The sequence below is a fragment of the Molothrus ater genome, chromosome 14, assembly GCF_012460135.2.
Source record: "Molothrus ater isolate BHLD 08-10-18 breed brown headed cowbird chromosome 14, BPBGC_Mater_1.1, whole genome shotgun sequence".
NCBI classification, from domain to species: domain Eukaryota; kingdom Metazoa; phylum Chordata; class Aves; order Passeriformes; family Icteridae; genus Molothrus; species Molothrus ater.
Window position 1 is genome coordinate 12,836,306 of NC_050491.2, and position 17,592 is coordinate 12,853,897.

The 17,592-nt window shown below is 46.6% G+C and overlaps 1 protein-coding gene across 1 annotated transcript in view; it reads right to left on the reverse strand.

Moving 5' to 3' along the window:
• Nucleotides 1–17,592, reverse strand: part of GPC3 (glypican 3) — a 142,269-nt gene that overhangs the window by 68,852 nt on the left and 55,825 nt on the right. Inside the window, exon 3 of the mRNA XM_036402387.2 lies at nt 7,031–7,725. Within this exon, the coding sequence (XP_036258280.1) occupies nt 7,031–7,725 (695 nt within the window). The remainder of the gene's footprint in view (nt 1–7,030; nt 7,726–17,592) is intronic.

Here is a 17,592-nt window from a genome sequence, read left to right on the forward strand (position 1 = left end):
TTTTAAACACTCAGGAGCCAGTTGCAAAACAACAAATTAGTTCCTCCACTAAAACAAGGAACACGCCAAGGCACAGTACAAGCAGACAGCTACACAGAACCAGTAATTAAACTGCATGAGGTCTTTAGGCTTGTTCTGACTTCAGCTTGGAAAAGATGCAAGACACCCCATCACACACAGACCTGTGTGCATCTCACTTGCAATGCAGCCAACGGGATCTGAAGGGAGATCAAGCCAGGCTCAGTGGGTGCTCTATGATATTCCCACCCATAAAATGCAGCAGCTTTAAAAAGCTCTTTTTGAGCTACAGAGTAGTGGGGATGAAGTTGCCACCAGCCAAGTGATCTGTCTCAGGACTGAAGTCAACAAACAGATTCCTGCAGTCTTCAGTGCAAAGCTGGGTTGGACATCAAACACTGTCACAGGATGCTCCACGTGCTGCCGTGTGTGCATGCAGGGAGGAAGGGGCACTGTCAGCAGCTGCCTTCTACTTTTTATTTTAAAAAACCCTCACTGCAAATTCCTTGAAATGGCACATCTCAGAGGCCAGAACACATCCAGTTAGAAGAACAAAGGGAGAACAAAAAGAAGAGTAAAATATAATAATTTCCAAATAGAAGCAAAATGAAACGCTATTTTTAAATTAAACCTTTGCTGCTGTTCAGTGCCACCTCCTCTGGCTTTGCAGTGACAGATTTGAGCATCCCTGGCCACTGCTTCCACCCAGCAGCTCTGCAGAGCCCCACACACTCAGTCTGCTTCATCCAGACCCAATTCAGTGACAAATTGACTCAAAGCCTTGCCATGCCACCAGGGCAAGCAGGAGGGCACACCGGTGTGCCACTCTGCCCACACTGGAAAAGGACAACTCTGACCAAAGATGTGCTACCCTGCATCCTCACAGGCAAAATTCTTGCTAGCAGTGAATTAATTAATTAATTAATTGTGATACCAATGGTCTCCCTCTCCAGGCCAGGCAAGAAGTAAAACTTTCACTAGGCTGAGAATAACCTCTGAGTCTCACTCCCCTAGAGAGGCAAGTGATGGTCAAGATCACTCATGCCAAAGTCCCTTCCAAGAATGAGATGGAGGCCCCTAATTTGCCACTGCATATTTGCATACTAAACCAGAGATTCCAGTCCTGCAGCAGAGTGCCAAAATAGCTGGATCAAAATCGTTGATACTGGGGTACAAAAGTGCAGGCATTAATAACTTTTGCCCTTATTCTTTGAGCACCAACCAGCCAAGCCACCAAGCTGGAGCTTTCTAGCTCAAAATCAACACCTTGAAATTCAGTGCTTTGCCACATGCTACACCAAGTGTCAGAAAAATCTTTACTACCTGAAACCTCTTCAGACAACTAATCATAGTACTCCCAAGGTGTTTTCACAGGAATGGGAATGCTGCTGATACTGGCCTCCAAATAAGCTTTATTTTCATCCTGCAGGGGGAACAGATGCTTGCTTTTACAAGCTTATCAGGCACCTTACACTGCCTATCACAAAATGGATAACAAAATACACAATACACACACCTTGGGATAGTTCTGAGAGGGTCTGGGATCACTGAAAACCAAAACTTCTCCTGTATTTCCAGCTTTAAGTGAAAAATGGAGCTAGTTACCAGAGAGTATTAGAGAATAGCCTGAGGATTAAACTTTGCCAATAAAGAACTTGAAAATACAGAGGCTGTACATCCAGCTGACTCTCCCAGGAGAGATGCCAACAAAAAGCAACCCACATTAAAAGTACAAAGAAACCGATCTCGGCGTCTCAGAGGGAAGGACTTCGCAAACAGCGCTGTAATTTCAAAGCTTTCCCCACAAAGCTCTTGCCAGCTCTAGTACACACAGAAAAATCCATTAGCAGATGGGAAAACTCACCAGAGCTCCCTGCCAGTGCAACCTGCTGAGCAAAGCAGCTTCCAGCAAGTCACCAGGTGAGATGGCCCCAAAAGCAGCTCCTTTTAGGGCAGTATTTGGGAGAAACCAGCCTGGCATCACTGTGCTGACAAATGTACTAAATGTGTGTATGGCAATGGGTGATATTTTCATTCCTGGGTGCCAAAAGTCCCTTTATTTGCATATTCTTGATTTTCAGCCCTGTGTATCTGCTGGAACTGCTGTTTTGAACACACACTGCAGCAACGTTTCTGTGGAGCTACAATCAACCAAAGCACCTCGTTATCTTTACAATATACTCATGAACTCCCTGCCAGGATTCCCTAAAAATCTAGGGAAGCAAGGGTCCAGTTTTCCTGCCTCTGAGGCTTCCCAAGGCCATCAGAGCTGGGTTCACACCAAGCACTCCCCCTCAGCCAGGTGAGATGAGCACTTCAGCTTTGGGATAACATCAAACCCAGCCTGCACAATGGCATCACCTCCACAGCACCCCAGCAGCACACCTGTATAACCCAGTTAACCCAGACCTAAACAACCTTTTAAAGGTGTTTGCAGCAAAGTAAAGCAGCAGGGACCTGCCCACAGGACAAGCACACTGGGAATTGCATGCTGCTCCCATACAGCACTGGCACCTTTCTGCTTCCCTCCTTCTGACGAGTGCAAGTTGTTGAACAAAGCTCTGGTTCATTTTGCAATTTATTAGGATTTTCTAGAAACTCAGTCATCAGTTCTGAGTGGAAAAAAAAAAGACACTGCTGAGCTCCCAGCTGTTCCCTTTCTAGGCAATGCTCTGCAGGTGGAGCTGCACAAACAACTGCAAGGGGAGCAGCAGGGGCTGGGCAGCTGGGGTGCATCAAAAATGCAGCAGGCAGCAGGGGGAGGGAGGGGATTCTGTCCCTCCACTCCACTCTAGTGAGACCCACCTGGAGCATCTCCTGCAGCTCCAGGGCCCCCAAGACAAGAAGGACATGGACCTGTTGGAGTGAGGGTGACAAAGCTGATTGGAGCATCTCTGCTATGGGGACAGGCTGAGAGAGGCAGGGCTGTTCAGCCTGGAGAGGAGAAAGCTGCCAGGAGACCTCACTGCACCTTCCAGGGCCTGATGGGGCTCCAGGAGAGCTGGAGTGAGACTTACTGCAAGGGCATGGAGGGATAGGACAAGGAGGAAGGGCTTTCACTGGCAGAGGTTCAGATTGGATATTAGGAAAAAATTCTTGACTGTGAGGGTGGTGAGGCACAGGCACAGAGAAGCTGTGGCTGCCTCATCCCTGGTAATGTCCAAGGCCAGGGTGGACAGGGCTTGGAGCAACCTGGGATAGTGGAAGGGTGTCCCTGCCCATGGCAGGGGGGTCAGGACTGATGATCTTCAAGGTCCCTTCCAACCTAAACCATTCCACCATTCTAACCTCAGAGGAGATCAACTTTTACCTATGCAAGATCCCCCAACTGTCTCCCTTGTCATTCCATAACAGAGAAAGCATTAACTTTTGGAGGTGCTGGGTTGAATATTTTATTAAGCTTATTTGTACTGCATCTCTCCCAGTTGTCTTGGTTTTGTGGTAAAAAGCACAAAGAGACTGACTAAAATCATTCTTCCCTACACTCATGATTAAAATATCTACAAGAGGTGGACATATTAGGCAGATTTTCAACCAGGGAAAAGGTAGGAGATTAGAAAATTAATATAGATATAGGCCTAGACAGCAATTTTTTCCCAGTGTGCCCTGAGAGTCAGGCTCCTTGATAAAGTATTTTAATAGCAGGTTTTAGGGGTGAAGTTTTTAAGCAGACAAATTGCAGAAATAATAAAGCCCTAACACACACCACGGCTGACAAATTAGCTACTAAAGCAAGGCTTGGGATGGGAACTGTTTACTGCCACATTACTGAATTCACTGTTCTCCACTGCTGTTTACAGACCTGCAACAACACACAGGCTCCCATTTAAATGCATGCCTGGAGACACAGCTTCCAAAAGCAGATTTACAGCAGCATGACTTCCTCCTCTTGGGGACTGTAGAGCTCCTCACAAACCCACCTGGAGACTCTGCAACACCTCTGGAGCTCAAGCTCATGAGTCCTTGGGGTCCAGGTCTGTGTGTGAATGCCCACACCCAGCCTGGGGGTGGCAAAGGGGAAAAAGGAACAACCACATGGAGAAAAGATGCTCAGTCAGGAAACACGCCCAAGGATCTGAAATACCAGGGGGGAAAACCACTGCTGCAGAAATTGCACCAATGCTGGGAAAAATAAAAGAAGCCCAAAGGACAGGCAAGGGCAGTAGTGTTGTTATTCATGGTACAATCACTATGGGTATGGAAGATAAGTTTTCCATAATTCCAGAGGATTTTAATGACAATTAAATAACCTGCCATTATTCTTAATACCATGCTGGTGAACTGGACTTTGCCTACAGAAGCAGTGGTGGCCAAGGTCAGTAATAAAAAAGGTCAATATGAGAAGTCAGGGTGAGTGTAAAAACCACATTTTGAAAGAAAACCCCTGAGGCATTTCATACTTTGGTATGGCTACAGTGCCTAAAAACAATCATATTTACAGAATTACAGTAAATATAACTGTTTGCTTCCAGGTATATTCTTTGAAACTCAATATGTGCTGATAAGTTTAACAGAGAAACTTTCATCATAGCACAGCTAAATAAAAAACGTTGTATTCTATCATTTACAAAGTGATATCTTACAAAGATATTTACCCCAGATTACCCCAGGTCCTGATGCAGCTCAGCTCTTAGACCCTGTGCAATCCTGTATGCTTCCATTATTGCCTTATTTCTCCACTGAACAGCTCATATCCTCACTTGTAAAAAAAAAAAAAAAAGTTGCTCTGGGCTCAGGTCTGACATAAAACCCTTAGCTGAGAAACATCAGTGATTTAAAAACAAACTTCAAAAACCCAGTGGCCATTCTTTTTTGGTGACAATTGCCAGGCAACTGGCTTGTTTGGCTTGGATTTTTTTCCTCCTTCACTCCAGTAATGCAAAAATGTCTCTAGAGCAAAGAAATGAATCACTGAAGTATTAAATAATCAAGAGGAGTTATGGTTAAGTAAGTACCTAGCTACATATGGCACTAATGAATTCCAACAGCTTTACCAAGTACAAAAGCACTGAATGGTTTTGTAATGCCCAGTAATTTTTATTGTAAAGGAAGTCAGTTTATGATCTGGTCTGGCAGAGGAAGGGCAGATTGTAGCTCTACTGCTTTGTGTTGATTTTAGTGGTGCTCCATCTATTTGTCCTGCCACAAACTCATTGTCTGTAGCCAGATCAAGGAGTCAATATTCATTCATATAAGGGACAGTCATGTTTGTTCACTGCATACATGGACATCTCCAAGAAAAAGTGCATTTTTGTTGTTGTGCCAATAAAAGAAAGACATGGGAGAACAAACACTGATCCTTTCAGACCCTACAGAATGCCCAGGTCTGTGCCCACAAAACCTGGCACACAGCCCACATGCACAATGCTTCTGCTCTGCCTTAGCACCTACACACATGGGGGCTCACTGATGGAAAACATGCTGGATGCTTTTGCTCACAGCTGAACATGTCAATAAATCTTTTGAGAGGCTCACTCTACATATATAATTAAGTTTTGTTTCTCACTGCCCTGGAAATGCCAACTGGGCTCAAAGCTGAGCTGGGTTTTCTCTCATTATCAACTGCAACATTAATTCTCCACCTCACCTGAACTCAAGGTAAACCTACAGTTACATCTCTGCTCCTTTGCTGTTCCACAGAGGGTTGACTTATGGTTCTGGCTGATGGGAGATCTTCCCCTGGCTCTGTGGCAGCAGAGCTGCTGCTCCTGACTGTCAGCTGGAGCCTCCCTGCACAAGCAGTGCTTCCAGGCTGCTGTAAAACAGTGATTTTTTTGCAGAAAGGCAGGTTAAAACCAATGTCCTGCACTGTGCCCTCGAGCTTAACATGCTGCCCACAAGTCCTGTCTGGGGCCATCTGCCCAACACCCAGCCCAGCCACAGCCTCCTCCTGGTCCCTGCAACCCAAGAGCAATCCAACTCAGTGTAATTTGGTCCCTAAACCCCTTCCAAGCAGTGGAGAAAGCTTGCTCCATGTGAGCCAAACTTCCTGGGCTGGGAACCCACCCGAGTGCCACCACGATGTTCCACAGCCTGCACAAGTGTGGTGGCAGAGCAAAGCCAGCACAGAGTGCTGCTGGCTTAGTGCCACACAGCTCAAAGCCCATAAGCTGATCCATTTCCATGGTACCCCCCAAAAAAGATAAGAGTTACTTACAGTGCAAGTAGTACAGTGACCTACATAAACACAGCTCTTTTGTAAACAGGAGTCAAGAATGGCAGGAACAAGCAGATAACAGGGAAACAGTGTCAGATTTTAATCATCGTTGGTTTTAAGCAAACTATTACAACACTACTACACCTTTGCCCCATCTCTAACTCTTCCCCACCTACACAGAGCAGCTCAGTTGTGTCTCAAGAAAAATCTCTGCAGAACAAGCATCACAGTATCACAGTACATTTGTCCTTGGTGTTCAAATGGAGCAGCAGGATTTTCAGAGCAAGACAGCCTCAGCTTCTCAGGAGGCTGAGAAGTTCTTGAAATGTGTTTTTAAAGAGTCAAGTAAAAATAAGAAGTAATCTCATTAAATGCAGCCCAAAACTGGAATGAGTTACTAAAAGATGGAGAATCAGCTCTTCTTTGGTAAATCAGGGGATGCTACAGCACATGCCTCTGCCTGGAATCTATTTGGAGGAACATTTTTGTGATGTTAAAGGAGGCAGGGGACACCTAGAGAGCAGGACCAGCCTTTCAGAGCTACCCAGGGCAAGCACAGCACTCAGAGAAAACTGAAGATGCTGAGACATCTCAGCTCCCAACCTCACACCCTAGGGTAAGTCCAGACCCTTCTGCTCTGACAAACCTGAAAAGAGGCAAAGCCCTTAATGCAAACCCAGGCCCTGCAAACACCAGCTTCAAACGCTACCAAAAGTTTTCTGGAATATCAGAAAGGGATGAGAAGGGGGTGGTAATTGGAGCCATTTGGGGTTTGCTGGCAGGAGGAAAGGAACAGCTTGGTTTCAACACAGTTTGTGTACAAGAGAGCCTGGGGACCTGCAGAGAGCTACTCACAGCTGTCAAGAGCTTCCCTTCGTTCTTCTGCGCGTGGACGATGGCGTCGCGCACCACGGAGAACAGGCTCAGCAGGACGTGCTCCATGTCATAGATGCCATGCATGCCTCTGGTCAGCCCCTCCAGAGCCTGGATGTACTCCTTCCAGAGGTTCTGGATCTCCAGGACACCTGCCAGGCATCCCTGCATCACCACCCCACAGTAGCCGGCACAGGGCTTGGCCAGGAGCAGCCCCTGGCAGTGGGAGCAGTACCACATCCTCAGCAGCGCCCGCCCGCAGTCCTTGCTGAACTTGAGGTGGTCAGTGGTGTTTATCACCTCGATGCCCAGGTTCAGAGCCTGCAGAAAGACTCGTGTGGCCTGCAGGGACTTGGACACCTGCGTCATCATCGTTTTGGGGTGGTTCCCAAAGACTTTGAGGTCTCTCCTGGCCGCCCGCAGGCACTCGGTCATTTCCTCAGAGGGATCAGGGAAGCCGGGGTTAATCAAGTGAGAGTAAACCAAAGGGAACAAACTGTCAAAAAATTCATTTATCATGTCATTGACACTGATGTCAGAGCCCAGTATGTACAGCGAGATGTCAGTAAAAAGTTCTCCAACAAATTTAAGAGCCCTGGGCCCCATGCTCTGGTAGTAGGTCCTGAACATGCTGTTGGTGAAGTTTCTTGCGTGCCGCACGACAATTTCGAAGGCTTCTGCAAAACAGAACAATAACAACAACAACAAAATGTTACTAAGAGATGGTGAGCCCAGAAACAGGGAGGATAATGTTCCACCACATCACTGCTGCCAGGGCTGGCCCCATCCTGCCTGCCTTGGGTCAAACACCTGCTGGCAGCCGTGCCTGCTGCAAAACACCAGCATCAGCAACTTCCAGGGGAAATGCATAAATTCTTTAAGCAGAAGCTACATTTCAAAATGGCAAAAAAAACCCCTATGATCTAGTTAACATTTCAGCTTTTAAAGAAAATATTGATTCAAGAAAAGGGCTAGACTGCAATTTCTTTCTCTCCCCCCTTTCATATTGATTTGAAATTAACAGGAATTCTATCTCCAGACTTAATTTAAGGCAGAGATAAATGTTTGACAAACTGTACAGTGCTTAAAATTAGGAAACAGTAAATGCTGACATTCCATTATGAAAAGGAAAATATTTATAGGAGTTTAATCACAGACAATATCCTGACTCTACCCCCAGCAGGTACCCTGCACCAAGTGTCCTCAAAGCCACTGGAAAAGCCCCCACAGTGCTGCAGTTTTCCCAAATGCACGAGGCTCACTTCAGCTGCAGATCCAATGTTTCATCTGCCCTGGATGGGAGCTGCTCCATTGTCCAAAGGATGCTGAGAGCCAGTGGTGCCATGTCCACCTGTGGCTGCCCAGCCAGGAACACTGTCATATACATCAGGCTGTCCCATAAAATTCAAGGTTTAGACAGAGACTGTCATTTTGCTAGGAAAGACCACAACACATTTTCCCATCTCTACCTTCAAAAAAACTTTAGGACTTTCAGCCCACATCTCCTCCACAAGGCGAGCAGGGAAGTCCCCACAGTCACTGCACAGTTATTCCTTTAATTATAGCCCTCCTCATCAGGAGGCTTCCCAAATATCCATGCCCCATTATAGAAGGACAACATACCAAACACACATACACCAGTTTGCATCTTAAAGCATCAGAAGGAGAGGCCATCAGTGCAAAGAAAAGTCTTTTCCTTTGGCCAGCTTTGCTCTACCAGCCCATGTCCCACCCTCCAGGGTACTATTCATAAAATGCTAAAATTAATGAACAGCCTTTCAGTTCACAGGTCACTGACACCCCACCATGTAACTGCTCTCAACTCTGTCATTCTGGAAACACACATCCTGGCTCAATTTGCATGAAAATTATTCATGTTCAATAATTAAAGGGAATGTTTAATTTTTAAAGCCGTAAGAGTTATCTCCCCCATTTGTTAAGGCCGGAACGCAGCTGAGCATGGCCTGACACATCTCCACAGGGGTTCAGTATCAGCACTCCCACAAGCAATGCTGGGCCTTGCTGCTTGTCCTGCATAACCTCTGGCTTACTCAAGAGCTTTCAAGACCATCACATCTCCAGGACTTCCAGCTTTTTCTTCCTGGGTGCACCCTATTCAGGGATGCCTGGAAGGACAAGGTGCTGCACCCCACCCCAGCATGCGGAAAGCTGTGGTGTAAGCAGTGATCAGAGTAGAAATTACTGATACACTTCTGCAAACAGTGTCTCCACCCCATGTGGTGCCTGCACAGCTCCCAGGCATGGTGCTGAAGCATTTTGTCCACAGCTCCAGACACTCGCACCAGGACTGTCCCAGCAAGCCAAGATCTGTGTTCCCAGGGGACAGCAATCCTTCCTTCCTCACAGCACAGGCACAGGCTCAGGATGCAGTGGTGCAGGGACACAGGGCCCCTCTCTCCCTGCCACAACAGCAGCATCCTGCTGCTCACCCCCAGACAGAGGATGGCAAAGCTCTCCACGCAACATAGCAGCAGGTGTGACACAGACTGGGCTCTGCAAGCAGAGCACTTGCACTATTGCACTATATGAAATGCTGGTTGTACTATTAAAAGTTTTAAAACAAAAAAAAAAGTCATTTTAAAGGGGACATATGGATTACAAAACTTTTTCCCCCCCTCTTTATTCTCAAGGACACCAAAATAGCTTTTGCCTCAAAAAGCACAAAGAACATTTTGGACCAGTGGGTTTTTTTTGACAGCAGTGGAGACGGTGCCAGGATTTTCATGCTGTGCCTCACCATTCGCCTTTACCCTCTTCTCTGTTAGTTCCCTTTAGAAAAAGTCACCACTTTTCCATTTTCTCGCTCCTCTGTGCTTTGCCAGTTATCATCAGAGCCAAAAGACTCTTCGCTGATTAGAAAAATATTCCAAGCTCCTATGCAAACCTCCTAGGGCGAGAAGGGCTTCAGAAAGGAATGGAGAACAGTGGTGCATCAGAAGAGCATGCACACACAGTCCCACTGCTTTAAAGGTCATGACATGCACATAATTTTTATCGTAATAACTGGCTGAGACTGTCTGTTTTACGCGCCTGGGAGCTTTTGCATATATCCATTAGAAAGCACAACAGGGACTATAAAGGCATATGGAGACTCCTGCTGCCCTATTAATAGATGCAAGAAATAATAAAACTTTGTAAAAAAGAAGTCTTACACATCCAAAATCTCTCCCACCCAACTCCCACAGCAGTTGCTTATTCTGAAATATTCCTCGGAAAGCGCTGGCTGCAGAAATTCTAAATCCCCAGCTGCCAGCAGCTGCAGTGACCCTCAGCCAGGCTCTGAGCACTTCAAAGGGGAGGAAACTTTGAGGGTCAGTCCCCTGTGCTCCCACGAGGGAACCTCACAGGGACACAGGGGGACAGAGCATTATAGACGTGACACAGGCGTCTGATCCCCCATAAAAACCCACAGCCTGGATTTGCTGCTGGTAAAATCTGCCCCACTCATAACATGGCATTATTGAATTATCTTCCAGCAATGAGTTTCAATCTTTTCTCTCTTCTATTTTTTTTTTCCCAAGGGTATTTTCAAAAGCTGCCATTTAAGGCAGCTGTTTTGCAGGTCTGGCTGAAGCAGTGTGAATACAAAGCAAAGCATCAGATTTGCCCCCAACTTCAGCAGGCAAAAGCACTGCACACCTGAGCAGGGCTCACATTTTACAATCTCCATCCCTGTGTAGAGTACACACACAGATGCACACACGGCAGAGTATAAGACATGTTCCTTTAAACACATTAGCAACAAAAGGAAGGCTCAGGATAATTTCCATCCTTTAGTGGATGCAGGGAGAAACACAGGGACAAAGGATGAGGAAAAGGCAGATGTACTTAACACCTTCTTGGCCTCGGTCTTTAGTAAATCCAGTTCTTCTCCAACTACCCAGCACCCAGAGCTGGAAAACAGGGATGGGGAGTAGAACAAAGTCCCCATAATCTGTGAGAAAATAGTCAGGGCTCTGCTACACCACTCAGATACACACCAACAGGGCTGGATGGGATCCACCCAAGGGTACTGAGGGAGCAGGCAGAAGAACTCACAAGGTCACTGTCCATCATTTACCAGCAGTCCTGGTTACCCAGGGAGGTCCCAAGTGACTGGGGCTGGCAAATGTGACAGGACCTGGGAGGGTGGGATCACCTTGAGTGATGGCATGTACAAGACAGCCAGGGCATCAGGCCCAGTCCACACAGGGTCATGGCCCTGCTTGACCAATCTCATCTCCTCCTATGATAAGGTGAGCAGCTTGGTGGATCAAAGAAAGACTGGGGATGTTGTCTACCTGAACTTTAGCAAAGACTTTGGCACAGTTTCCCACAGTATTTCTCTTGGAGAAACTGTCTGCTTGTGGCTTAGACACCTGTCCAGGAAAGAGAAACCAAGGGAGCACTTGCAGGATGGGAGCGAGAGGATCATCACCAGCCCAGCTCTGGTGCCCTGGTGCTTCACATCTTGACTGCCTCGGTCAAGGGCAGTTTATCAGGACTCCCAAAGGATGACTGAAACAGCTGAACCTACTCTAGACCACAGATATCAGTCACTAGTTGAAAAGCACAGGCTATTACTTATTTTTCAGGCTGGACTCTTGCTGAAGTACCTGGAGAGGAATTGCTGCCTGATTCCAGCAGCCAGAAGGGAAGGGCTAAGCTCCTTTCAAAGTGCAAAAATTCCCCAGAACACAGCCCAGGGAGAGCTGCGTGGCCGCTGCAAACCGGCAATTAGAGAAAATAAATTGTAAAAGAGCATAACAGTGCCCTGAGTGGGGATTACTGGCAGGAGAAGGAAATCACTGTGTTCTCAGCCCAGATAATAAGAGTCTGCTGCTTAGTAAAAATGCCAGCTTTCCTGAAAAAGCACGTTGGCTCTTAAGCTGCAGCAAACTTCAAAGGGGTCGGCGGCGGGGCCGGAGGAGCTCTGGATTAACCTGCTGGCTGCCCCAGGCTGCAGGAGCTCCAGCCCAGCCTGCCACTTGATGGGTTTATTTAAGAGATTATGTGATGCAGTTGTCTGAGCCACAAGGAGCCAGTACAGGTGACCCCAGCAAGCCATTCCCATCCAGCATCCCACTGGAGAGGGGAGAGCCAAAACCTGATGGCAGTGCAGAGCTGGGGCAGCTACAGCAATGCACCTCCAATTCCAAGCTCAGCAGGTGCTGCTTCACAAGCAGCTGAAGGTGTTCAGAAAGGTGAAACAGGTCTGCCCTCCTTCTGGCTCCCATGCCAGCTCACCAAAGAGCAGCAGAGCCACCTCCACACGGCACTGTGACCTCTGGGAGGAGGGACAGCAGGGTCCACGGTGGCAGCTGGGCGCCAGGACATGCCACAGGCCTCATGCTGCTCCCTCCAGTAATGTGCTGCTCTGGTTTTGCTGTAAAGACAAGCTTCCAACAGGGACAGCTGTCCTCCTCTGGGTGTCACACAGCACAGCAATCAAGTCCTCTTTGGCAAAGGCTCAGCAGAGGTGAAGGGGCACAGCAAAACTGCTGCAGCGTCCATGGGCAGCTGGGAAGGGAGCAAAGGTGCAGGACTCTGTGACCCATGCACCCCATAGCACATGAGTACCAAGGCATTAGAACTGCACCACAACACTGATTCTCCTGTTCCTTGACATCTGGACACATAAATCCTGCAATCATGAACTCTCTCTGAGCAGGGAAGCCCCCACCATGGCTACTCCCACTGACTCTGGGGAGCTGAGCTCACAACTCCCATTTGCACTTCTGCAAAGGACTGTTTGCTTAGAAACTTGTCTCCCCACACATATCTTGACCACCAAGATATCTCTTCACAGTAGAGGAGCTACAACCTTTGTTATTCCACTACCAAGAGCCAGTAAAAGCAAGGCTTAGGGTTTTTTGAGGGAAGAAAACCAGGCAGGTAATTCTAGACAAGGTCACGGTGTCACCCTATGCCCTCGGAAAACTCCAGGGCCATCTCCTCCAGGAGTTTGTGGCAGAGTGGTGAACCCTCTGCACTATTCCAAACTGTAAAATGAACAGAAAACTGATTTCCATGCAGCAGAAACTTCCCTTGAGGTCAACACGGATCACTGGCAGTCAGCTGAATTTGAGGATGTATTTTGTGATTCCCTGCACCTTCCCCAGGATGCTGCTGCTTGGGGCACTACAGGCTGCAAATGTGGCACACAGTGAATCCCTGTCCTGCACATGGGACCATTTTTAAATCTTACCAGCTCCACAAAATGCCCTTTACATGCCTTTTAGGTACAAATGTGCTCCTCCTCCCACAATGAACCTCATCTATGATGCAACTACAGCGAGTGACCCAGCTCCTGGAGCTCAGAGCATTTGCTGACATCCCTCTTTTAGGCTTCAAGGCTCTCCTCATGACCCTGGGTTTGCTCCCCAGGCCTGCCTCTGCAGGGTCCCTGCTCACAGGGCCTGACACCAAACTCTGCACAAGGCACAGCAATGACTGCAGGGGTCAGAGAGCCTCTGGTCTGGGCAGGCTTCTCCTGCCTTGGCTCCACCTGATCTCTGGCACTTCCCTGCTGATGGCAAAACTTCTCCCTTTGCTTCTCAGGACACTTCCAGCTTGGCACTGGAATCTCTCAGCGCAAGGAATCATTTTCACCCTGAGACAAAAGCATTGGTGTCCAAGCAGGACATTGGAAAATTAATCAGTTCATTAATCTGTTCCCAATGCAGTCACTGCATTTCCTGCAGGCCCAAGGTTCCCAAACCTCTAAACACCCCTTACCTCTAAAAGCCAAAACTGCTCAGCCCCTCAAAACCACTACCAGCCTTCATGGACTGGAATTCAAATGTTCACTTAGGAAATGCTAAAAGTTTGGGTGATTGTAAGCTCAACCAAGTGTTTTCTGACTTGGCTCTTGCTGTGACACTGCTCAGAAGTGGCAAAAGAAGCCAGAGGAATCCTCATGTGAGTGAGCTCTAAAAAGAGGAAATGCTTCTTTAATATCTCAATGAATCAGACAACTTCAGCCCCATCACAACAGCCTGTGTTCCCAAAACACAGCAGAGCTCACCAAGAGAGAAACAACTGTTTGCAATAATGGCCTGGCAGCCACAGGCACTACTGGTGAGATGAACCCCAAGTCATTTTTCAAACAGCAGGTAATATTTATTTACCAGCTTGGAAAAGGTTTGCAATATATTGAGCAGAAAGGAAACAAAATCTAAGAGAATTTCCCCTGGCAGCAATAAGAGCAGCCTCCAGATTTGTTCTGTTATGATTTACACTACACTGCAAGTTTTTAACAACATTATCTGGAGACAAAAGCTCTTCTAAGCAGTATAATTACTTTTGTCTATGGCATTACAGAACCCATCAGATGGTGCCACTGCTGCTCTTACAGGGTTTGTTTCACTGAGCACATTTGGGTATAAAGCTTAGGAAATGCTTTTTTTTCCAACTACGACACAGCTTTTTTGATTACTTTTACAATATTGTCACCATAAAAATTATTGTCTCAAGCTCCCAAGCTTATGAGATTAGCTTCAAAGCATTAGTAATAAAAAGTAGAACAATCCCGTTATTCTGCCTTAATTTTAAGCCATCGAGGTTTGCACTTTCTACCTTTGCTCCATCACCACCAGCCCAAGAGAGCAAAGGTCCCATCTTTAAATGAGACAGGGCTTTTTCCAGCTCCATGCCCACTGCCTTCACTACCACAGGAGCCAAAGCTTCCAAGCCAGTGTTGCTCACCAGCCAATGCTAAATCCTTATGCTTTTATCAGAAAAGCATCTTCTCCTAATTATGTCTTTCTATCAAACCACTAGGCTCCAAAGCCATTTATGTTTAATTGTTCAACTTACGTAGTGCCCTGGCAGTTTGAAATAGACTCTCTGAAGTTACTAATAAAAATACTGCACAATCCATCTCATTATACCCTCTCAAACTGCCCTGAAAACACTCCTGTTCCAGTCCAGGTAACAGTCCAACTGTTACACAATTAGTCACACTGTGCTTCTCCCATTTAATATTTATATCCTGCACACAAAAACTTTGTTAATGCAAACTGCAGAGCTCACTAACACAAGCTGCTACCAGCCCAGAAGCAAGGAAACAAGAAATGCTGGTGCCCACAGCTCCCCAGGTCCAGCCAGCCCTCACCTGGACCAGACCCTGCTCTGTACCCCACACTGCCATCCACAAGGCAAGACAGCAAAAGGTAGGGTCAGGGTGCTGGAATGGACAAGAGACAAGTAATATTTTATTGAGGGGGCACCAGGATGCCTTGAGAGATCCCTTGGGAGTACCCAAGTCGACACAGGGAATCCACATTCTGAGTGAAAGCTAAAAAAACACCCCAAAAAAATCTCACAGCAAACACCTCACAAGAATGACTCTGCAGTAAAATCTTTTCTGGGGCATCATGTTTGCTGGAGTTTTTCATTAAATATTGGTTGCACATCCATTGTGTAATTTGTTTTCCCCAGCATCAAGAAAGATAACGCTTCATGCCATGACAGATGTGCGAACGCTTAACAGATTCCTGAAAATTTAATACAGACAAAGTTAAAAATGCAAACAGTCGAAGCTGGTGCAAGTGGTGGGTGAACATGATTCTTTATCAAAATCAAAGGGCAAGAGGAATAAGCAGGAGAAGCAAGCTCAAATCAAGCCCTGGGAGCACAAGCTGGAAAATTTGAGGGGGAGGATGCAAGAGGCTTCTGCAGCTGAAAGGTCTCTGTGGTGGAGGTAAAGGTTGTGCTGTAACTGCCAGATGAGAGAAAGACAAACTTCTCTCCATGCCACCCATGCCTCCATCCTGATGCTGAAACCCACATAAGGCTCAGGGTTCAAGTTCACCTTCCCTAATTTTTTAATCCCGAATACTTCATTTCTTTGCTCCTAGTCTCTCTTACCTCTCCAGTTTGCTGCAGAGACAACAGACTCCATCTACAACACTGATTTCAAGCCAGGTGCTCAGCCAGGGAGCACAGCCTAGTGCAGCAGGAATAGCTACAAAAACCTTGGGGAAAAGACCTCTCTGCCCTGGGTAACTGAGCAGATATCACAGACCCAAGCATTTTACCACTGCAAAAGCACATCTAGGATTGTTTTGGTTTTGCTTTTAAACACAAAGCACATTGCCTCCCCCAAAACCAAAATAAAAACACACAAAACCAAACAAAAACAAAAATACCCCCACAAAACAAACCAAACAAAACAACAACAACCACAAAAAGACCAATAACACCCCATCACTTGGTCACCCATACAGCCTTATTTTACTAATTGGAGGCTGCAACATCCACCTAATGGGGTTATCAGGATATCAAAAAAGCAGCATACCTCTTCAAAGATGAATGACAAACCACACATATCAAGCAGAGGGCATATGATTTCATGCACTCCCACCCAAATTTATAATCCAAGCATTTCTAAAGACCAGGACACCAGTTTGCATGGTTCTTCTATTTATTTTAAACTAAAAGTTATAAGCAACTTCTGAAAAAAAAATGCAAACCTAGCAAATTCCTTTATTCATCAGAATAAATGAAGATAAAGGAAGCCACCAGCTCAAACTGAGCTTGTACTCAAAAAGTAAAAAAAATTCTTTGCAAGTGCATTGGTCTCAGTAACTTTAGAGCAAGGCAGATCTGAGACTGGCTTTCCAGGCTCCCTTTCATTCCAGAGGGCTTTTATCAGCCTGTTAAGTCTCCAACAATGGAGAGCAGACTATTTATTTAAGCAGCAAATTCCTTCCTTAATAATCTCTCCTGGCCAAATTCTCTTTAAACTTATCTCAACAGTCTGATGAAAAGCAAATGGCAGAAGATCAGTTCTTGATCCCTACAGTCACACATAGGACTTGCACTTCTATCAGGGCACCTGTTGACCATTCTTTAGTCACTCCAGCCCCTTTATTTCTGTTATCAGTTTCCTACCTGTGCTGGCAGATCTTGGGAAACCCATTTTCTCAGTAACCTACAGCAACCAACATTGGTTTAAGTCCTCCCCCTAAGGAGTTTTCAAGACACAGAACAATGTCCAAGTTCTGAAAAGCAATTCAGTGATTTTCAAGCTGGTTTTGTCTCAAGACACCTCAGAGAAAGACAGAGGTTTCCAACATGGTCATAAGACTGCGGATCACCTCAGGAGCACATCCACTCCAATGCTCCCTGGCAGCACCTGACCACTGAGGAAATGCAGAATATTTTAGCAGCATCTTGCTCGAGAGGGAGCAGGGTACCCACCCCCTCCCTCCTGTCTGAAACACCACAGGGGCTGACACAGGACACCACAGGCACAGCAGCACCCCTGTAACAGGACCCAGGGCATGCCAGGCACACAAACCCCAGGCACCATTTCCATCCTTTAAAAAACCAAAAAAAAAAGGAAGACCTAACGATTGCCCCAGTTTCCAGCTTTAGCACTTTCCAAACACCAGACTCACTTCTTGTCTTCCTTCCTCTGTGGTACCTTGAGTGGAGCCCCCCAAATCCCTGGTGGTTTTGCTGGGGGGAGGTTGTTTGGATGAAAACTGTTTTGTGTGTTTGATGGGTTTTTGGGGTTGGGTTTTTTGTGGGTTGTC